General features: G+C 46.1%; 1 protein-coding gene across 4 annotated transcripts in view; it reads right to left on the reverse strand.

Moving 5' to 3' along the window:
- Nucleotides 1–13,704, reverse strand: part of LOC132386223 (NACHT, LRR and PYD domains-containing protein 3-like) — a 45,453-nt gene extending 31,749 nt beyond the window's left edge. The window contains exons 1-5 of one of the 4 annotated variants that reach the window (XM_059958504.1): nt 13,553–13,685; nt 12,932–13,040; nt 11,196–11,343; nt 9,420–9,588; nt 91–183 (exon numbers count right to left, since the gene is read on the reverse strand). In XM_059958504.1, coding sequence (XP_059814487.1) covers nt 91–151 — 61 coding nt within the window. In that variant the 5' untranslated portion in view covers nt 152–183; nt 9,420–9,588; nt 11,196–11,343; nt 12,932–13,040; nt 13,553–13,685. Of the gene's footprint in view, nt 1–90; nt 184–9,419; nt 9,589–11,195; nt 11,344–12,931; nt 13,041–13,552 lie in introns of all 4 variants that reach the window. The other 3 variants (XM_059958505.1, XM_059958506.1, XM_059958503.1) reach the window with 3 other exon arrangements.
- Between the last annotated feature and the right edge of the window lie 9,601 nt (nt 13,705–23,305).

Consider the following 23,305-nt stretch of genomic DNA (forward strand, 5'->3'; position numbering starts at 1 on the left):
CACAAACATTTTGTGAATTGCCGATATTGAATCAAACCCAGACACAGAATCAGTAGAGTAGTTATAAATCAAAATAATTTGCCAACAGACCCGTGTCCTTTCCCGATGATGACTCCACTGGAACTCCTCCACTGCTTGCACCTTGACCCATTTTGAGGAAAGCTGTGATCTGTTTTTGCTGCTCTGTAACAAAAAAAAACAGGAGGGTCAAACATCAATTGGGGTTTAAAGGAGAACGCTGTTTTGTTTTTAAACTGAGGCAAACACTTCCAAACATCTTGGGTCTACCCACCAAACACTAAACATGGCCTGATCTACCCACAGTCACACAATGTCCATTTCCACATTCTCCGTGGACTATATACTGGACCAGGATTCTACAGGGTATCTACTCATTGTATTGCAGACAATTCCCTTTTAGGAACCAATCTTGTGTCCTGGACTGGGACTGATGTGTCAATGGAATGGTGAGGCAGATTGAGCAGACAGCACCCACTGCTTTGGCCCTCCTACCACTGGTGGCGCTGTGGTGAGTAATGGACAAGTGTTACAGCAGTGTGGGCTGAATCATTTCTGCTGACGATCAGGCTTCTATTCCTCTCGTCACTGGATTATACAGATTTCTCAGTCACACCTGATTCTCACCGTCTCCTTTCATTTTAACATCACCTGGCATTGACACCAATGTCAATATATGATTTGTATCGAAAGAATAACACACTGACAACCTGAACAACGCAATGTCACACATAGCATCGTGACATTTTGCCCTGAACAACTATCGTTCTTTCTGCAGGATTTCAAGACCATTATTAGCACCAAAACTTGGTTAAGATTTCTTTGAGCATATCACCTGGCTATTATCAGATAGTTAGTTATATGACACCTTGTTAAACACAATGTTGACAAGTCACACGTCCAAAACTGCCAGTTGGGATTAATCATCAAAATAAATGAAACAAAATGATGGAATTATTCAACAAGACAGTGAGCATGTTAATATTTCAAATGGAAGACCCTGTTTCAGAGCTGAGCCTGAGTGTAGGAGCCATGTATCTGTTCTCTATCAGCATTGCATCCTGCATTGTGTATTTATGATACATTTATGGTAATGTTGCATCACTGGGGTTGTAGTAAATGCAAAGGGAATCAGTTACATATTTGTGCTTTGTTCACTGTAGTACACAGCTGGGGACTGATGAACGTAATATATGTTGTTATTATCCACTCAGATACACTGAACTTACACTTGGGTACAGTGCAGTTTCATCGCTTCGAGATTGTATGTTTGCTGATTACTAATAAAGTACCCAATACATAGGCCCTACTTTTGTAACAATCATTATTGGAGCTGAGGGCACGTCTTGCAAGTATGACAAATCCGCAGATGGCGCCAACAATGGCAGATTTGCTTGGTTGAATCCCACCGCTACATTCTCGACAGAATGACCTTGACAATTGTGGGGATGACTTACAGCAGACTAAAACTATGGAGTGTATGGACTTTGTCCTCCTACCACTGGTGGTGTTGTGGTGAGTAATGGACAAGTGTTACCGCAGTGTGGAACATCTATTCTTCTCTTTTCAGTTTAACATCATCTGGGATTGACGCTTCTGGCAATATATGCTTTGAGTCTACATAGAATCACTGACATCTCGAACAATGCAATGTCACAAATAACATCATGACATCTTGTCCTGAACCACGACATTTTCTCCTGCAGGACTTTAAGACCATTTTTATCACCTAAACTCAGTCAAGGTTTCTTTGAACTTATCACCTGGCTAATATCAGATAGTTACATGGCACCTTGTTAAGCACAATGTAGACCTGCCATACATCGAAAACAGCAAGCTGGGAAAAGAAGCTTTTGAGATAAATAAAACAAAATGCTGGAATTATTCAACAAGACAGACAGTATGTGAATATTTCAGGTGGAAGACCTGGTATCAGTGCTGAGCCTGTGCATCTGTTCCCTATCTGTATTGTGTATTTATGATTTTTTTTATGGTAACTGTTCGCATCATTCGGGGTGTGGTAAATGCAAAGGGAATCAGTTACATGTTTGTGCTTTGTTCCATGCAGTACACAGCTGGGGACTGATGGATATCATATATTTTGTTATTATCCTCTCAAATATGCTGAACCTACACTTGGCTACACTTCAGATTCATCGCTTCAAGATTGTACATTTGCTGATTGCTAATAACGGATCGAATACATATCACCGACATTTGTAACAATCATCACGGGAGCTGAGGGGACACCATGCAAAGATAACAAATCCGTGGGGTCGCTAATAACGGCAACTTGGTTTGGTTAGAGTTCACCGCTACATTTTCAACAGATGTTTCTCAATCAGCCGATCATTTAAAACATTCTGATGTACATAATGAATACTTTGCTTCATTATTCACAAGTGAAAGAGACCTTGGAAGTTGTGGGGATGACTTACAGCGGACTGAAACACTTGAGTGCACAGAATTTAAGAAAGAGGATGTGCTGGACCTTTTGAAAGTTTGATAAGCCGCCGGGACTGGATGAGATATAACCCAGGCTACTGTGGGAAGTGAGGGAGGAGATTGCTGAGCCTCTGGCAATGATCTTTGCATCATCAATAGGGATGGGAGAAGTACCAAAGGATTGGAAGTTTGCATTGTTCTTTTGTTCAAGAAAGGGACAAACAACCTCAGACTCCATCCTATCCAACTTCTCACACAATATTTATCCTCTCAGTTAATTCCCTCTCCCTCTTACTGCTGCTGGGATCCTTCCTTCCCTGGGGAACCAGCATCAACTGAAGGGCTGAGAAGTCTTCTCCTAACTGTCAGCGATACATCAGAAACCTGCCGCAGGAGATACTTCACAAACACCCCCAACTTACCTCGGAGAAAAATGTAAATAATTCAAAAAGCAGGACATTTACTTTGAGATTTGTTCCGCTTTGACGGGGAGTTCAGAGCGGGAGTGTGAGATGTGATCAGCAGGGTTAACAACCCCTCGGCTGGCCCATCTCCACTATTGGGTGCAACCAGTGATTGACATTGCTTTGCACCAATGGGAAGAGTGCAACTCCTCTGTTGATGGTAGGTGGGGTGGGTGGGTCAGGGAATTGTTACCTCAGCCAGTAAAGTTCAACCGTCTCAGTGTCAGTGTTATGTAAGGAATTGCACACATGACATCATATCCCAGTGTGGGGTACCCACACGTGACACCAGGCAGGTGGGGGCGCAGACTGATGTTAGATCCAGTGGTGGGGATCCCACATGTGGCACCAGGCATGTGATCCTGGTGTGGGGAACCCACGTGACATCAGACACATGAGGGCACAGACTGAAGTTATATCCCAGTGTGGGAACGCAATGGCGTCACGTGTGGGTGAGAGCTTGTTTTCAAAAGCTGTTCAATGGAGGTTTCAAATGATTTTAGTGGAACAACAAAGGAAACTTAACAGGTTTCATCACTGAATGCAGTGTTGTGTGAGGGGAAGTCCCCTGCTACATGCCTGGCGTTATGGAGTGGGCAGTGGAGCCTTTATCTTGTGTTGGGTTACAAAACCCCCAGTGTTCCTGGGGAGGACTTTCCAGTGTGATCTGGTTCGGGGTGCTTCAGTCAGTGCAGTATCTTGTTCACCACCCCTTTTGATACAGCCCACAACAGTGGTGTCAACAACGTACTTATATATGGTACTTAGCCACACAGTCACAGGTGTAAAGCGAATAGACTGGGGGCTGAGTACACATCTCTGTGGTACTCCTGTGATGATGGAGATTGTGGAGGAGATGTTTTTGCCAATCTGAACTGAGTGGGGTCTGCAAGTGAGGAAATCCAGGATCCAATTGCACAAGGATCTATTGAGGTCAGGTCTAGAAGTTTAATGAGAAGCTTTGAGTGGACGATGATTTTAAAGATAACCCAGTAAATTTTATTTTAAACTTACTCAGCATCCCTTATGAGGCAAATGACATCAAGCATTTGCAGCTCCAGTTCCTTAACACTTCTCTCAGGAGTTGCAGCTTGGTGTACTGGTGTAGATGTGGTTACCTGGAAAGCTGGAGGTCTCCCCGAATATCCAGTAATTTCTTTTTTATTTTGAATAATGCACAAACACCATTTTCAAGATGCTTGTAACATCCTGAACAGATTTTGCAGAAATGCAAAGCCCATATTCATTAGTTTTCTCTTCAGTCTAATACATTCCTTACAGCCAATGTTCACAACATCCTTTCCCTCCCCCCCCCCCCCCCAATCACCCCACCTCACGCTCCTGAGGTCAGTTGTCTATTCACTGAAGGGCATTGATCAGAGAATGAAAAATAATGCAACACTCCTTTGTGAGCTGTTACTGACCAAAATAAACTGAAAAAGCTCTGTATCACATGCTGTGAGTTTAATTTCTGTAATAATGAAATTAAAGTTGTAATTTACCCTTTTACCCTGCCTTGTGCTGCATTTAATTCAACCTGTGCTGGTGATGCTTCCCCAGGCACACTGCCCCGTGGGGGCGAGGGTCCTCTCCCAATTCCGACCCCGCAGACTATCCCAACACAAAATGGAAAGGAAACTGCTGTCCGTCCAGGAGGAGCGAGCATGTGCTGTGATTGTTGAAGCAAGCATGAGGGGGCAGGCCTTGAAATGAAACCCACAGATGCTGCAGAACTACGGTAAAATGAGATGGCTTTTTAGAACAGCTTATTGTTGAGCCCACTAGGGGATCATCTGTACTGGATTGGGTGTTGTGTAATGAATCAGAGTTGATTAGAGAGATGGAAGTGAAGGAACCCTTAGGAGGCAGTGATCACAACATGACTGAGTTCCTGTGAAATTTGAGAAAGAGAAGCCGAAATCCGATGTGTCAGTATTTCAGTGGAGTAAAGGAAATTACAGTGGCATGAGAGAGGAACTGGCCAAGGTTGACTGGAAAGGGACACTAGCAGGAAGGACGGCAGAGCAGCAGTAGCTGGAGTTCATGTGAGAAGTGAGGAAGATATATTCCAAAGAAAAAGAAATTTTCAAATGGAAAAAGGATGCAACCATGGCTGACAAGCGCAGACAAATCCAAAGTAAAAGCAAAGCAGAGGGCATACAAGGAAACAAAACTTAGTGGGAAGAAAGTGGATTGGGAAGTTTTTAAAAGCTTACAAAAGGAAACTAAGAAGGTCATTAAGAGTGAAAAATTGAACCATGAAAGGGAGGTAGCAAATAATATCAAAGAGGATAATGAAAGATTTTAAAGTACATAAAGAGTAAAAGTCAGGTGAGAGTAGATATAGGACCAATAGAAAATGATGCTGGAGAAATTGTACTGGGAGAAAAGGAGATGGTTAGAAACTGAATGTGTATTTTGCATCAGTCTTCACTGAGGAAAGCTTCTGCAATATACCGGACATTCAAGGGTGTCAGGGAAGAGCAATATGCACAGTCACAATCACGACAGAGAAAGTACTCAGGAAGCAGTATAGTCTAAGGGTAGATACGTCTTCTGGACCAGATGGAATGTACCCTCATGTTCTGAAGGAAGAAGCAGTGGAGATTGCGGAGGCATTTGCAATCATCTTTCAAAAGTCAACAGATTCTGGTCTGGTTCCGGAGGACAGGAAGATTGCAAATGTCACTCGGCTATTTAAGAAGGGGGCAAGGAAGCAAAAAGGAAATCTTGACATCAGTGGTTGGGAAGTTGTTGGAGTCGATTGTCAAGGATGAGATTACGGAGTACCTGGAGACATATGACAAGATAGGCCGAACTCAGCATGGTTTCCTTAAAGGAAAATCCTGTCTGACAAACCTAGTGCAAATTTTGGAGGAAATTACAAGCAGGCTAGACAAGGGAGATGTGGTGGATGTTGTGTATTTGGATTTTCAGAAGGCCCTTGACAAGGGGCCACACATGAGGCTGCTAAACAAGATAAGAGCCCATAGAATCACAGGAGAGTTGCATACGTGGATTGAGCATTGGTTGATTGGCAGGAAACAGAGAGTGGGAATAAAGGGATTCCATTCTGGTTGGCTGCCAGTTACCAGGGGTCCACAGGGGTCCGTGTTGGGGCCGCTTCTTTTTACGTTGTATATCAACGATCTGGATTATGGAATTGATGGCTTTGAGGCTAATTTTGCTGATGATACAAAGATAGGTGGAGTGGCCCGTAGTGCTGAGGAAACAGAGTCTGCAGAGAGACTTGAATAGATTGAGGGAATGGGCAAAGAAATGGCAAATGAATTAGAATGTCGGAAAGTGTACGGTCAAGCTCTTTGGAAGAAGAAATAAATGGCCAGACTATTATTTAAGTGGGGAGAGAATTCAAAGTTCTGAGAGGCAACAGGACTTGGGAGTTCTCGTGCAGGATAACCTTAAGGTTAACCTCCAAGTTGAGTCGGTGGTGAAGAAGGCGAATGCAATGTTGGCATTCATTTCTAGAGGTATAGAGTATGGGCGCAGGGATGTGATGTTGAGGCTCTATAAGGAACTGGTAAGACTTCACTTGGAATACTGTGTGCAGTTTTGGACTCCTTATTTAAGAAAGGATGTATTGACATTGGAGAAGGTTCAGAGAAGATTCACTAGAAGGATTCTGGGAATAAGAGGGTTAACATATGAGGAATGTTTGACTGCTCTTGGACTGTACTCCTTGGAGTTTAGAAGAATGAGGGGGGACCTCATAGAAACATTTCGAATGTTGGAAGGCATGGACAGAGTGGATGTGGCAAAGTTGTTTCCCATGGTGGGGGAGTCCAGTACGAGAGGACATGACTTGAGGATTGCAGGGCGCCCATTCAGAATGGAGATGTGAAAACATTTTTTCAGCCAGAGGGTGGTGAATCTGTGGAATTTGTTGCCACGGGTGGCAGTGGAGGCCAGGTCATTGGGTGTATTTAATGCAGAGATTGATAGGTATCTGAGCAGTCAGGGCATCAAAGGTTATGGTGAGAAGTCGGGCGAATGAGACTAAAGGGGAGATTGGATCAGCTCATGTTGAAACGGCGGCGCAGACTCAATGGCTGACTATCTGAATAGCTGACTTCTGCTTCTTTGTCTTATGGTCAAATGGGCTCCAAGCACCGGACCCTACGACAGCCAATGGGAAATCCTGCAGACCCAAAAAGGGTCTGGTTATTCTTTCTCAATAGACGCACAGACAACAGGAACAGGCCTCTCAGCCCATCCAGTCATTCAATGACCCAAGACCAGTCCATCCTTGCACCCCAACACCACTCCAATCCAGATCATCAGTCTGTCAGGGTTTACCCCCCAAAGTGGTGGATATGTCTGCTTACCACCACCGTGTGCTCAGACATTTCCAATGGTGAGCTCGTCCCTTCCCTCACTATTAATTGGCTCCTTCCCCCATCCTGCTCCTTGATCCCCCACTGGGACAAACATCCTCTGAGGCTCCATGCTGTCCTCCCCCCTCACACCATCTTTACTCTCTCAGTAAAATCCCTCACCCTCATCCTTCTGCCGGATCACTCACTCCCAGGTTTATAAATGCCCCAAATTACCTCGGAGGGAAATGGAAATAAATCAAGAAGTGGGACATTTACTTTGAGGTTTGTTACGCTCTGACGGGGAGTTCAGCAGAAGCAGGAAATGGGTTCAGCAGTGGCAACAATCTCTCGGCTACTCTGCTTCCGCGATTGGGTGTAACCAGTGATTGACATTGTTTCGCACCAATGGGAATAGCTCAGCTCATAAACCCTCTGTTAACCGTGGTGGTGGGTCAGGTGATTTTTACCTTATGCATTAAAGATCAAATGTCTCAGTGTGAATGTGACACAAGGAACTGCACGCATCACTGCATCAGATCCCGGTGTGAGGAACCCAGACCTGACATCAGGCGCAGAGTGACGTTATGTGTGGGTGAGATCTTGTTTTCAAAAGCTGTTTAATGGGTGTTTTTAATGATTTCAGGGTACAAAGGAGGAAACTTAACGGGCTTTATCACTGAATCCAGTGCTGTGTGATGTAAAGTCCCCTGATATGTGTCCGGCTTTGCCATGTTGTTGATGGCTGGGCTGCATGGCCTTTTTCTCGAGTTGGGTCACAAAACCCCAAATGTTTCCTGGGAGGATCTTCAGGGTGATTTGATCTGAGGTGGTTCAATCAGTGCGGTGTCCTGTTGTTCACTAATTTCATAAACAACGTGTTTGCTAGTGTAAACCAGAATTGCCAGCAGGGTAAACACAGATTTGTGTCAGTGAACAAAATCTCTGCATTCTTTGTCTCCTCGGAAACTAATCAATCTGACAATGTGGACCACAGATACCGCTTAATCTAAAACTGAGTGAACCATTCAGACAGCTGATCGCCGAGAGGAATCATGTTTGTTGGTCATTAATTTTCACCCAGAGTCATTTGAATGGAGTTAATGTAGAGTTCAGAGGTGTCACCATGAAAGGACAAACACTCTACAGTTTCCCTCCGACCTCCGGCCATAGGTAGTTACGCAGGGACCTCCTGCAAATGGCAGCACAATGCCAACCCCAGCTGATGTCAGCGGGCAGCGGAGAGGAAGGCGCTGATCTCAGGTTCGTGTAAATACATGACTGGTTGCAATGGGAAAGGGTCGGGTCTGAGCCCGACACCTGCACAGTCTGGGCTCTCCAGTGCTGCAGCCCTGGTTTCAGTTTTGCTCCCGAGCCAGGATTGTGGGATCAATTAGTTGTGGTTCCCGAAGCTGGAAGTGTGGACATGGGTGAAGGGGATCTGTCTACGTGTACAGGTGTGGGATAAATCGTGGGAGTGTTGTGGTGGGATTGCCGGGGTGGAGGGTGTTTGGGGCGCGACCTGGGAGGATGGGTCCGGGGGCAAATTAAGTTGTAAACAAGGAAGGATCTGGTCCATTGGATCAGACAGTTCATGTGCCCTAAGAATCTCTTTATATTAATTACTGTCTAATCTTGTTGCGAACATTGTGTTTGTTACACAACCCCAGAGTCTGGGAACAGCTGGATTGTACGAAGCAAAGTGTGATGATGAGAGGCTGTTTATTGCACTTGAGCCCAGTGCCTAGTGATGTTTTCCATGGTTACACCTATTGCAACTTGTCATCTATGTCAATAATTTGGTTGAGAATGTATAGGTTATGGGTAATGAGTTTGCAGCAAATAATTTTAAACAATTACATTTTTTTAAGATCTTAAGTATAAATACTCCCGTCTCCCTCTCCCCATTCAGAACTAACCCCCACTGCAGCTACTTCAGAAGATGCAAGATCTGCAAATGATCAAACACTGAGGTAATGTGAATGACTTTGTAGAGCTGGACTGCTGACAACACATTACCAAATCTGGAGTGATTGCAACTGGATCTGTCAGAGGCAACTGATACTTCTGGGCACATTCTGTCTCACTCCAACTATTTCCTATCTTTGTGCAGGTATGTAATGGGGACAGGACCAATGTCTGAGTAAATGAGACTCACCAAACTTTCTCCTGACTGAATGAATGTTAACTCTGAGTCAGATGGGTTCTGTCCAGTTGATGCTCTCAGTCCTTGGGCAGGTTCACTTGCTGCTGTTCCCTCGTCTACAGTCGTGGTTTGCTTCCAGATGTGGGCTTTTCTTCCAATAAATCTCTCAACACAGGTCTAACTTTAAACAGAAAGACAATGAAACACGTTAACAATGCAAAGGGGAACATTTCTGCTCAATGTACCAAAAAACATAAGCTCACTGAAATTTAATTATTAAAGACAAATATAATGATCTGAGTGAAGAAATCTATAATTGTCCGTCACATGTCACAAACCCTTACATGGGATAGGAAGGAGTCATCGTTCAGTTATGGTAAGACTGAAGACGCAGGAATAGAATTAGGTGATTCAGTCCATCAAGTCTACTCCACTATTCAACCATGGCTGATTTTATTCCAACAGCATGTTCCTGCCTTCCTCCTGTAACCCTGAAGGTGATTAGCAATCTTTTCTGGAAATTTAAGCTATTCCAGGGTGAATGTAATAAAGAGAAACTGGAATTACCAGAAACACTCAACAGGTAAGGAACAGCTGTGGGGAAAGGAACAAATTTGATGATTCACGTTCACAACTTTCGTTACAAAGTCTTCAAATATTTTCAGGTTTTGGTGCAGATCTGCAGCATCTGAAGCTTCTGTTTGATTTTCACTATCTGACAGAGACTTGAGACTGAGGGTGGATTTCCAAACACCATCTGAACCATTTTTCCTGGTGCAAAGATGGAACAGCCCATTTAATCACAGCTTCATCCTATGACGGATGGAATGGGAACTCATTCTCTCCTCAGATTAGCAGTGATTGTTTCCAAATGAACTCGATCACCAGACATCGGAACCCAGATCAGAAACACCTACTCAACCGCTCATAAATACAGGTAATGTCACCTGCGGGTTCATTACTGGGTGACATTCCAGGCCAACCATCACAGGGTCACAGAGCTGTACCTGCTACTTACCTACCCTGGAATCCTCACACACTCCCCCCACGTCTCACATGGAGTAGTCTAATCAGGAATTTTCCTGCAACAAATTTCCAGACACCCAGTCACCACTTCTGATTCATTGGGGAAGGAGGACCATTCAGCCCCATCTGCAGAAATACGGAACTGGGCTGAAGCCAGTTCCACACTGTTGGGAGTCTCCACCCCAGGCTTATTACTCTCCCATTACTCTTTGCTGCCAGTAATGTGCTGCAGTGTCTCAGCCATTCACAGTTCAAAAACTCATACTACCACACCGACAGAACTGGAACCTGATGATCCTCTCACAGATCCATGTAATAATGACCGATTCTGTATTAACTCCGAGGCTAAAAGTGCAACAGAATTGATGAAGACAAAGGTTAAAAGAAAGACTGAATGATGTGGTGGGATATAGGTTGAACAAGATGGTTGATATATATCATTGAGGTGGTGGGATACAGACTGGACAGAGGTTGAACAAGATGGTTGATATATATCATTGAGGTGGTGGGATACAGACTGGACAGAGGTTGAACAAGATGGTTGATATACATCACTGAGGTGGCTGGATACAGGCTAGACAACGGTTGAACGAGATGAGTGAGGAATGAGCAGATGGAACCAGGTGGGAGAAGGGATCAAGGACGATCACTGATGGTCCTCTAGCAATACACAGATACGGAATTAATGATACATACTGTGACACTCTCAGAGGAGGGGGATGGGGGGAGGAGAGGAGGGTCTGGTCGACAGCCCACACCTACATTTGTGGAGTCGGCTGATGGTGCAGTATCAGCTCCCGGCTCGCGAACGGAGGGTCTGAGCTCGATCCAGTGACGGACCACTCCCAAGTGTGCACTCCATCCATGCCAGGTTGCTGTCGATCTTGCAACTCGACCTTTTAAAAAAACACTGCCACATCCATTTTAAAATCGCACGTGGAATATTGTGGAGGATCAAATACCCAAATCCAAACAGCTCTGTTTATTGTTCTTGTGTGAAAATGCTTTTGTGGGGTTATGATGGTATGTTCCAGTTCATTTATTGTTACCTTTTAGCTTGGATTGTACAGTTTTTGCTTGTCTATTTCTGGGCCACCCTAACTGTAAGTGGGGTGTGTGAAGATTACCTCCCTTGTCTGTATGACACTGGTTAGGTTCACTCTCCGGGTCCTGCTGGCTGGTCTATTTTAAGTTTATCACAATAAAACTGCTGAGTTTAATGAGCTACCTCGTCTGTCATTATGGAACAAATGTTCACCACAATACTACTGTATAAAAGATCCCAAAGGAACAAACCTAGAACAAACCACAAGAACTTTGGTATGCTTTGCCCATCACCAAATGTTATCAATGCAGCATATTTTCCATCCGGATACTTCATGGCTTGGTATGGTGACTGCAAGGAACTGCAGAGTTACGGACACAGATCAGCTCATCACAGAAAACAGTTTCCTCTACATGAACTCTTTCTGGACTTCCCACTCTCTCGGTAAAATGAAAGATCCCCACAACCTGGGACATTCTCCTTTCTCACCCACCCCAATTAGGGAGAAGGTAGAACAGCCCCGAAGCACATATCACCAGGCTTAAAACCGGCTTATCTGAACTGAAAAAGTTTTTGAGAAGTTCCAGGAAGCGAGGTGAAGTCGACAGTTTGGGAAGTTAACGGGACTCATTGGCAATATCAGATTTCCTCAACAAAGGAAAAGATGCTTGTGCTGCGCAGCACAAAATGGTGACTGTACTCTGTCGGCCAAAAATCACTGCCATTCCGCGGACTCTCAGCATGCGCGATGTGATTTTCACATCACAGCCGGAAGGGGTGGGGGGCCTCGGGGAAAAAAGCTGCAGGCTGCAGATCTGCGGCGAAATCAGAGCGGAAAGCAGGATACCTTGACCGGTCGGTGCGTCTCCCCGACAATAAACCGGGTCCATAAGACACAGGAGCAGAATTAGGCCGCTTGGCCCATCGAATCTGCTCCGGCGTTCAATCATGGCTGATCTTTTTCTTCCCCTCCTCACAGCCCCACTCCACGGCCTTCTTATTGTAACCTACAAAATCTCCCTCTTAAATACCCCCCAACATGGCCTCCACAGCTCGCTCTGCTGATTTCACAAATTCACTGCACTCTGGCTAAAGAAATTCCTCCGCACACAAAATGCTGTGTTACACAGTAACTGAGTAAATGGCCGACAGCTCGGGAAGTTACCGGGACTCACTGCCCAACATCAGACAACCAGACTTGACACTGGCCTCAGTACTCACCGATGGGAATCTGAATTCCAGCCCGAGGAGGCGAGGACCCGTTCCCTCCCTCTACCACCCCTCCCCCGCAGACGATCCGCTTCAACAACGAACGGGATGAAAATAAACCACCCCCCACCCGGGGTTGTGTGAGCGCGCAGGGTGATTATTGCGGAGGGTGCAAATTCCACTGACCGACCCAGCAGACTCCGTGAGGAAAACAAACTTGCCCCTCACATCTTCTGCAACCTACCTTATCTTTGACATTTGAACTCTGGGGAAAAAGATATCGTCTGCATATTCTACGTATTCCGCTCGTAATCTTTAAACGTCCATCCAGTCTCACCCCAGCCTGCGCCGCTCTGGAGAAAACAACACGTTTGTCCAGCCTCTCGTTATAGCTCATGCCCTCTAATCCAGGCAGTGTCCTGGTAAACCTCATCTGCGCCCTTGTCCAAAGCCCCGACATCCTTCCGAGAATGGGGGCGACCAGAACCGTATGAAACACACACAACCCGGACCGACCCCGGCAGATTCTGTGAAGGAAGCGAGGCGAGGCCGTCAGTTCGGGAAAGTTCATCCCCTCCCCCTTCAGGCTTCACCGATCGCCTTGTGTTTCTCTCTCCCTCCCCACCCCCACCTTTTATTCTCCAGTCCTGCCGAAGGGTTTCGGCCGGTAATGTCGACTGTCCTCTTTTCCTGGATTCTGCCCGGCCTGCTGAGTTCCTCCGGCATTTTGTGCGCGTTGCTCGCATTTCCAGCAACTTCAGATTTTCTCTTGTTTGAGTTCGGGAAAGCGAATGGGACTCTGAAGTTTAAATGGACTTTTAAGATAAAGGGAAAGTTAAAGCTCGGGACCGGCATCAACACTCACCAATGGAAAGTCGTTGGTGTCGCTCCGCAGAGAATAATCCGTCTCCGGCTCCCCGCCCCAGGGGGCGAGGACCCGGACCCGCTGCCAATCCGACCACCGACCCACTTCAACAAAGAACGAGAAACACTGCCCCTGCAGCACTGAGCATGCGCAGTGTCATCAGGGCGTCATCACAGCGGTGGGCGGGGCCTCTGAAAGGAACTACCCTGCTACGAGGGAAAACGGGATTACGTGACGGTGGTGGGTCTCCCACGTGTCCCGGTGACTCCGCTCGTCGCCCCTCACACGCTGCCCGACCCACAGCTGCATTTCCCACATTATTTCATATTTACACCAGATACGTTTTGCATTTTTCTTATGTATCTCCCCGTCCGATCCTCCACCTCCCCGGGTCGCGGTTACGGGTTCGATTCCCATCCCGGTCCAACACACAGTTCAGACGCAAAACAGAATTGCCCACACAAAATGCAGGAGGAACACAGCAGGAACGTCAGGAACGAATGGTCCACAGGGCTTCTCCCTATAGATGCTGCCTGGCCTGCTGTGTTCCACCAGCATTTTGTGTGTGTTGTTGTTCACATTTCCAGCATCTGCTGACTTCCTCATGTTTGCTCCAAAACAGAATTGTTCTGGTTTCATTTAAATAAATCTATGTTTATAAACACTAATATCTATTCACTTTCCTCAGGCCTCACTGGACAGGAACACTGAAGCATCAAGTGAGAAACAGCAGGATGTGGCCATTCTAACCAGCAACAAGATGGCGGCTGCTGTCCCATCTCAGCCACATGTTTCTGTCCAATCCTCATTTCCGCGATCCCTTCGCTCTCCACACAACTGCCGGCCTTTGATTTATGTGAGGATGATCGCTGAGTCTCCACCGCCCTCTGTGGTGGGGATTTACAGACATTTACCACCCTCGGAGTGGAGACATTTCCCCTCATTTCAGTCCCGGACCGTCCATCCCCTTTTTCAGAGACTGGGATCCCTGCTTCAACCGGTAATGATGTTGTGCATTTCAGTGTTCACCTCTCAGTCCTCGATTCTCTAAATGAAAGGGTTATATCATTTGATATTTCTCCATATGATGACCCCACCACCTCAGGGATCAGTCTGGTGAATCTTTATTGCACTCTCTATAACAAATACTCTCTAACCTCTTTGTAATTAATTTCCATCTTCTGCAGCCCCGTGTTGCCCCAAACACTCACCTCCCACCCCGTCACTATTTCCACCTTCCCACCTCCCCCCTCGCCTGGATCCACCTCTCAATCCCCAGCTCTTGCCCCATCCCGACCCCTCACCTCTTTTCTCTGACTATTTCCCGTCCACTCTCAGTCCAGAGGGTATGTCCTCTTCAAAATTTAAAGTGGATTGTGTTGGCCCTTTGCCAAAGACTAAAGCTGGCCATCCGTATCTGCTAACTATTATGTGTACTGCATCCAGATTCCCAGAGGCAATACCTCTCAGAAATATTAAAGCTAAAACTGTGGTGAAGGGTCTTACCAAGTTTTTTACTTTATTTGGTTTGCCTAAAAAAATCCAGTCTGATAAAGGAAGTAATTTTACATCTGGATTATTCCAGCAGGTAGTTTATGAACGGGGAACTAAACAAATTACATCATCTGCATACCATCCAGAATCACAAGGGGCTTTAGAAAGATTTCTTTCTGCCCTCAAAGCCATGATTGAGACATATTGTGTTGAAAATGGAAAAGACTGGAATGAAGGAATACATTTGCTTTTGTTCGCAGTAAGAGAGTCAGTACAGGAAACACTAGGATTTACTCCATTTGAGCTTGTATTTGGTTGTAGAGTGAGGGGAACTTTGACCTTGTTAAAGGAACAGTGGATTAATGGGGATGTACATGTTAACTTGTTAGACTATGTTTTGAAGATCAAAGATAAACTACTCCACACCTGAGGTCTAGCGAGACAAAACTTAGATTTCTCAAAACAAAATGAAGTGTTGGTTTGATAGGAGGGCTTGCGAAAGAAAATACCAGGTGGGGATAAGGTGCTTACCTTATGTTGAAGAATGTTGACAAATCCACCTCAGGCGAATCTCAATGGACCGTATAAAATAGTCTCTCAAATTAATGATCTGAATTGTGTTATTAAAACACCCGACCAATGTAAACTAACACAGGTGGTACACATAAATATGATAAAGCCTTATTTTGACAAGCAGGCACCATCTGTGAGTGTTGTTGTCAAAACATATGAATCTGGCAAACCTGCGAATGAAACAATTGACTCGTCTGAGAATTTTCACAAGCCAAACGTGGTCCCAGTTAGGCTAATGAACTCGGTTGTTCTGGAAAACATTGATAACAAGTTGGCTCATCTGCAGCCAAAGCAACAACAACAGCTGAAGGAATTAATTCTGGAGTTTAAAGATGTATTCCCCGTTGTTCCCAAGCAAACCACGGTTGCAGCACATGATGTAGATAATGGTCAAGCCAAACCAATTAAACAACACCCATATTGCATGAATGCAGAAAAGTGTAAATTGCCTGAGCATGGAATTGAATATATACTGGAAAATGGTATTATTAGTCCTTTAGCAGCAGATTGCTCACCCTGTGTTATTGTGCCCAAACCTGATGGTAGTGTTAGATTTTGCACTGATTATAGGAAGGTAAATGCAGTAACAAAAACAGATGCCTATCCTATCCTTAGGGTGGATGATTGCATCGATAATGTTGGAAAAGCTAAATTTCTTACAAAGATTGATCTTTTGAAAGGATATTGATGTGTTCCATTGATGGACAGAGGTAGAGAAATTTCTGCATTTGTGACACCATCTGGTTTGTGTGAATACAATGTTTTACCTTTTGGAAGGAAAAATAATCCAGGAACATTCCAGAGAATGTTTGATTCTGTAATTCGAGGATTAGAACATACAGATGCCTATATTGATGACTTAGTCACAGGAGTGCCACTTGGGAAGAGCATATCTCTGCAGTAGAAAAGCTATTTGACAGGCTTTCCCAGTCCAGCCTTACAGTTAACTTGGCTAAGAGTGACCGCCATGCCACTGTGACCTGTCTTGGCTATGTTGTAGGTCAAAGCAAGTTGGCTCCTGTTCGGGCAAAAGTCCAGGCAATTTCTTCAGTTCCTATTCTGACGCTGAGAAGTTTCTGGAAGAACTTTGCTGCTTTGCTCTTCCTCTGACCAATCTCCTGAAGAAGGGTGAAATGTTTGTTTGGACAGAGATGCATTTGATCGATTGTTATCAGTATTTGAGATTAGGCCAATCAATGTAGTGCTGACAGCAAATTTAATTAGCAGATTGGAGCTGTGGGTGGCAACACAAGTCATGGGTGCACAGAGAGTAAAGGAGAGGGCCAAAGAGACAACCCTGTGGGGTATGTGTGCTGAGGGTCAGAGAGACAGAGGAGATGGAGCCCACTCTTACCACCTGCCGGCGATCTGACAGGAAGTCCAGGATCCAGCTACACAAGGCAGTGTGAAGGCCGAGGTCTCTGAGCTTCTTGTCGATACTTCACGCCTTTGTCTGGCTACTGCTCTGCCCATGACTGCAAGGAACTGCAGAGAACTTTGGAGGGCAGAGAACATCAGAGAAACAAGCCTCCCCTCCATGGACTCTTCCTACACTTGCCCTCCCTCGGAAAAGCAGGCCATGTACTCAAAGACCCTCATAACCTGGTCATTCTCGCTGCAAACCCGCTCCCCCATCGGGGAAGAGATACAAAAGCCTTAAAGCGCGAACCACCCGGCTCAAGGACGGCTTCCTGTCTGCAGTTAAAAGCCAAATGAATGATAAAATGGTCTCGACCTCACAATGTAACTCGACGTGACCCTGCACCATTTGTCTATCTGCACTGCACTTTCCCTGCAGCCACAATGCTTTGTTACAGTGATTATTTTGTTGTATATCAGCTCAATGTACCGTCGTAATGTATCGATCTGTGTGGATGGTACATCAGGTAAGATTTTCACTGTAGATCAGTACATGATGATGATAAACAAATTCCCCATTTGTGTGGAAATATTAGACAGACTGAGCTTCTGATCTGGAACCAAAGTAGGAAACTGAACTGTTGTCATTTCTGAGGAAAGCAAATATATGGAAAAGGATTCAATCTCACATTACGATCCGCGGTAACTGGGAACTGGTGACCGGTGATGGGTCTCCCATATCAATATCAGAATCAGATTTAATAGCACCGGCATATGACATGAAATTCGTTGTCCCTGCGGCAGCAGTAGAACCTAATTCATAACAATAGATTTTAACAATTGTAATTTAAAATAAGAATATACTTATATATATAGTACAAAAATAGAAAAAAAATGTAATAAGCTATTTTAATTGTGTGGAGCAATTTGACTGACTGGGTGTTGCTTTAGAAATTCTGAAGTGAAGCTGAACTAAACTTTACACATTTTTGAGAAACTCAGAGAAATGCAAAAGGCTAAATTCTCACATAAACGGGTCAGACACCCAGAAACATTGGCAGCACTTCAGCACCTCAAAACAGTGGAATGAAACATGCAGAAAGTATTGCAGAGAAAAACCATATTGTCCACCACAACGAGAGGACGTGACAGATCCGGATCTCACTGCCTTGTCTGAACGGGGAAGATGAAGCTCCACGTACACGTAGAGCAGTGACCCGCAGATGCTGCCGATCTGCAGAAAAACGTGAACAGGAACCGGGATCAGGTGACGGGTGGAGGGTCTCCCTCCTGAACTGGTGACTCTGCTCCTCGCCCCTCACATGCTGCCCGACCCATCCACCGCATTCCCCACATTATTCCATATTTACCCCAGATACATGATTATTTTTCCACACCATATCTTCCCCGATCCTTTTCCCTCCACGTCCAGGTCACAGAGTCACCGGCTCAATTCCCATCCAGGTCCAAAACATAACTCAGACGCAAAAAGGAAATGTTCACGTTTCATTTAAATCAGTTTTGTGTTTCTAAACACTAATTTCTATTCACATTCCTCCAGAGCCTTGCTGGACAGGAACACTGAAACATCAAGTGAGAAACAGCAGGAGGCAATTCAGCCCCTCTAACCATCAGCAAGTTGGCGGCTGCTCACCCATCTCAGCCACGTGTTTCTGCCCGATCCTCATTTCCTCCATCCCTTCGGTCTCCACACATCTGTTTTACGTGCGGACAATCACTGAGTCTTCACCGCCCTCTGTGGTGGGGATTTATAAACATTCACCACCCTCGGAATGGAGACATTTCCCCTCATCTCAGACCCGGGCAGTCCACCCCTGTTTCAGAGACTGAGATCCCTGGTTCAACCGGTAATGATGTTGTGCATTTCAATGTTCACCTTTCAGTCCTCGTTTTTCTAAATGAAAGGGTTATCACATTTGATCTTTCTTCATATGATGACCCCACCACCCCAGGGATCAGTCTTCATTGTATCTTCATTGCACTCTCTCTAACAAATACTCTCTAACCTCTTTGTTCATCCTCGATGGAATTAATTTCCATCTTCTGCAGCCCCGTGTTGCCCCAACCACTCACCTCCCACCCCTGTCACTATTTCCACCTTCCCACCTCCCCCTCACCTGAATCCACCTCTCACTCCCCAGCTCTTGCCCCATCCCCACCCCTCACCTCTTTTCTCTGACTATTTCCCGTCCACTCTCAGTCCAGAGGGAGAGTCTCGGCCCGAAATGTTGACGGTCCATTTCCCTCCACAGATGCTGCCCGACCCACTGAGTTCCTCCGGCAGTTTGTTCTTTGGTCTGTATAACCCGTGTTAGTTTGGGGAGCGGGATTTTACACCATATTCCAGGTACAATCTCAACAAAGCACAAATAATTGTCACTTTGCCCGGACCACCGGCCCCGCTTGCAGGGCAACAGTCTGCCGGTGTTTGCCCCCCATGTGGTGAATCCCTCTGCTCGACACCACCGTGGGCTCAGACATTTCCACAGCTGAGCCCCTCCTGTCCCCACCGGGACAAACATCCTGTCCGCCCCCTCTCTCACCATCTTCATCCTTTCAATACAATCCCTCCCTCCCCGGGAAACCGGCATCAAACCGACGGGCCGAGCGGTCTCCTCCTACCGCTCAGCGATACATCAGACTCCGGCCGCGGGAGACGCTTCACAAACGCCCCAACTTCCCTCGGAGGGAAATGGAAATAAATCAGAAAGCGGACATTTACTTTGAGGTTTTCTCCGCTCTGAGGAGGCGCTCGGCGCTCGAGCGGGAGACGAACTCAGCGGGGTAACGCCCACTCGGCCTGTCCGCCTCCGCCACTGGTTGTAACCAGTGATTGACATCGCTTCGCACCAATAGGAATAGCGCAGCTCCTGAACACTCTGTTGGCAGCGGTGGGGGAGGGGCTGGTCACGTGATTATTAGCCCAGCCGTTAAACCGATAAAGCTCGAGCACAGCAGCGCGTGGGTGACGTAAGACACCGCGCACGTGAGGGCAGATCCCGGTGTGGGGAGCCCATGTGTGACGTCAGGCGCGTGGGAACTGTGTCTGACGTCACCTGTGGGCGAGCGCTGGCATTTAAAAGCACCTTAATGGACTTTTCAGTGGGACAACAACATTAATGACGGGTTTCATCACTGAATCCAGTGTTGTGGGATGTAAAGTCCCCTGTTATGTGTCCGGCTGTGCCGTGTTGTTGGTGGAGTGGGCAGCGTGGTGTTTGTCTCGATTCGGGTCACAACACCAGAATTGCCAGCGGGGTCCACACACAGTGTATTAGTCAACAGAATACACTGTGTGTATTCTCAAGTGAGGTGTCTGTGTGGAGATGCAGCTTCCCTGGAGGTGGACCAAAAAGGACACACCAACAGGTGGAACCAGCTGCGGGAAGACATGATTTTTCAGGTCTGATGACGAGCTGAATGTACCATAACCTTCAGACTGAATCAGAAAACCATTCTGAGGGTATTTGAAACGTCAGAAGCAGAGGAGATGTGATCCTATGTCTCCATCAGACCTCAGTGAGATGGTTCCAGTTATAAAGTGCAGGGATGAAAGCACAGTGTTTGGGGTCTGATTTAATCACTGATTCTGACACAGTGAGAGGGTTAGTTTTGCTGTAAGGAAGCAACATTAATGCAAGAAGACACAGGAACTTCATCAGTTGCCAGTTGTTTAGCAGAAGTGACCAATCTCTATGCTACTTTGACAGAAACAGATATTCCCAGAGGTGAGAAAGGGGTGCAGTCTGGTTTATTTCAGTTTGGAGAGGGGTGTGGAGTTTTGAAATCAATGCCTCGCGGTGCCACCATCGTTAATTTAGCATGTCCGGATTGGTGGATCACACAGCACGGGAACAGGCCTCTGGCCGGCAATACCTGTTCTGACCAGCCACTCACTGTCCACACGGGTCCCATTCATCAGCACTTGGTTCACAGCCGACTGTATCTCGGCAGTTTCAATGCTCATCCTCTTCGTAAATGTTGTGAAGGGACCTGCCTCCACCACCACCTCGGGCAGTGAGTTCCAGATTTCAGCTACCCTGGTGACACCGGCTCCTCCGCTGTTGTGCGGGGTAGGGTTGTTACCTTTGGGGTGGGGGGGGGGCTCGATGTTATTGTTCCCTTTTGTCCAGAGGGGTGGGGTTTGTAGATTGATGATCGGGATGCCGTTCTTTTTTTAAGCTGGGGTTGGGGTGGGAGTTTGATTTTTCTCTCTGAACGACTTTCATGCTGGGACTCACAAACACAACAGCTCGTTAGTGCCGCTGTATCTGTCAGTTCACCAGCGCTTGAAAGCAGCCGATCCTTGAATGTGGAGACGGAGATGCTGGAGAAGACAGCGCCCCACTCGCTGCAAGGAGAGCCCGAACACGTGCCCATGTCCGTGATCTGATTGGATACATCGCCATGACGTTCAGAGCAGTGAGATATCATTCCCTGGGTCTCATTTTGGAAGGGATTCAGTCGGCCATCGCAGATTCACCAACAGCTTCGCACTGGGAAGCGGCCGTTCACCTGCTCCGTGTGTGTGAAGAGACTCATTCAGTGAACCCACCTTGTGATGCACCGGTGAGTTCACAATAAATAGAGGCCACATTTCTGTCCGGAGTGAGCAAAGAGTTTCACTCAATCATCCCAGCTGCGGCAACACCAGCAACTTCACATCAGGGAGGAAGTTCAAATCAGCTCCGTGTTAAATGTTTAACCATCACGGTGATGAAGGCAGCTGCAGGTTCATGAGGGACTGTTACTGTCAGATTCTGCAGTTCTTGCGGCTGCTCATCGCACCCAGGACTGAACCCTGGTCACTGAGCATTGGAGGAGTCTGTTCTGCTGATGTTAGACTTAAACTAGACTGATGTTTAATATTGTGGAGCTGTGAAAGATAAATCAGTTTGTATCAAATCCCGTGTCTCAGGTTCTTATCGTCTCTAACACACTCACAATGTACACTAGAGTGGCCACTCTGTCCATCTGGTCCCTGCCCATGTTTCTGTTCCATATCAGTATATTAAAATCTACCCCTGCCGTTCCCCCTCTCACTCTCCCTGTGATGACAGGTTACAACTAGTCACCGCTCCGTGGAATAGGAGATTTCTCTTGAATTTCAGAGAATCATAGAAATCTACAACACATTACAGACGCTTTGGCCCACAATGTTGCGCCGACCATGTAACTTACACTAGAAACTGCTTTAAAATTACCCTACCGCATAGCCACCTATTTTCCTAAGCTCCGTGTACCTATCATAGGACTCTTAAAATACTCTATTGTATTCGCTTCTGCCACCATCGCTGGCAATGCATTCCACACAAACACCACTCTTTGCTTTAAAACCTTAGCTCTGACATCTCCTCTGTACCTACTTCCAAGCAGCTTAAACCTATTCCCCCTCGTGTTAGCCGTTTCTGCCCTGGGAAAAAAAGCCCCTGGCTATCCACACGACCAATGCCTCTCATCATCTTATACACCTGCATGAATTCCCTGCATGATTTTCTCCGGGTTGAACAAGACGATGAGCTCACTGTGGTTGTGACGTTGTTCAGGGCTCCGGACGAAGTTGGTTAAACTCCTTCTTCTCCGCTCTTTTCAATGTTTTGTGTCATTTTCACCTATTTTAAAGGACTTTGACTCACAGCTGGGTTGTTGCAATTTTTACGTACCAGCAGCAATAGATCACTAACGGAGTCTGGTTTCGATGTTAAAACTACTCTCTTCATTAGTATCTACTCCAAATCTAAAAGATTGAACGAAATAAACAGCAATTAACGGTGTTGTACGTATTCCAAACTATTGGGAAACAATGCTTAAAGTCTTAAGATGGTAAAGTGGAAAAGTTCAGTAATCCACGGAATAAGTGAGTGAGAGGAGAGATTTGTAAATCCACACGAAGATGTAGAGAGAAGGCAATTACGAAGAATTCCACACACATTCCACGCTGGATAAACGAAATAACAGTCGCAGAAGATCGTATCCGGCGATTAGTTCCGAAATCCACTTAGAAATATCACCAGGTGACAGTGACAGGAATATCGTCTTCAAGTGGTTACCACAGAACACCCCGATTCCAGGTAAGGGAAATCCACACATCTGGATGATACGAAGTGACAGTCACACATCCGTTGTGCACTGCATGCCGATGATCAACCCAATCTTTTGGGCATAGCAGTGACAAGCTGAAGTCTCTCTCACTCTTCCTCTCTTCCTCTCCCTCTCCTCCCCCCTCTGTCTCTCTGTCTCTGCTGCAGCGCCTGTGTGACGTCACAGACCCGCCTCACTCAGGCACTTAAAGCGACACTCACAGTA

The sequence above is a fragment of the Hypanus sabinus genome, unplaced genomic scaffold, assembly GCF_030144855.1.
Source record: "Hypanus sabinus isolate sHypSab1 unplaced genomic scaffold, sHypSab1.hap1 scaffold_107, whole genome shotgun sequence".
NCBI classification, from domain to species: domain Eukaryota; kingdom Metazoa; phylum Chordata; class Chondrichthyes; order Myliobatiformes; family Dasyatidae; genus Hypanus; species Hypanus sabinus.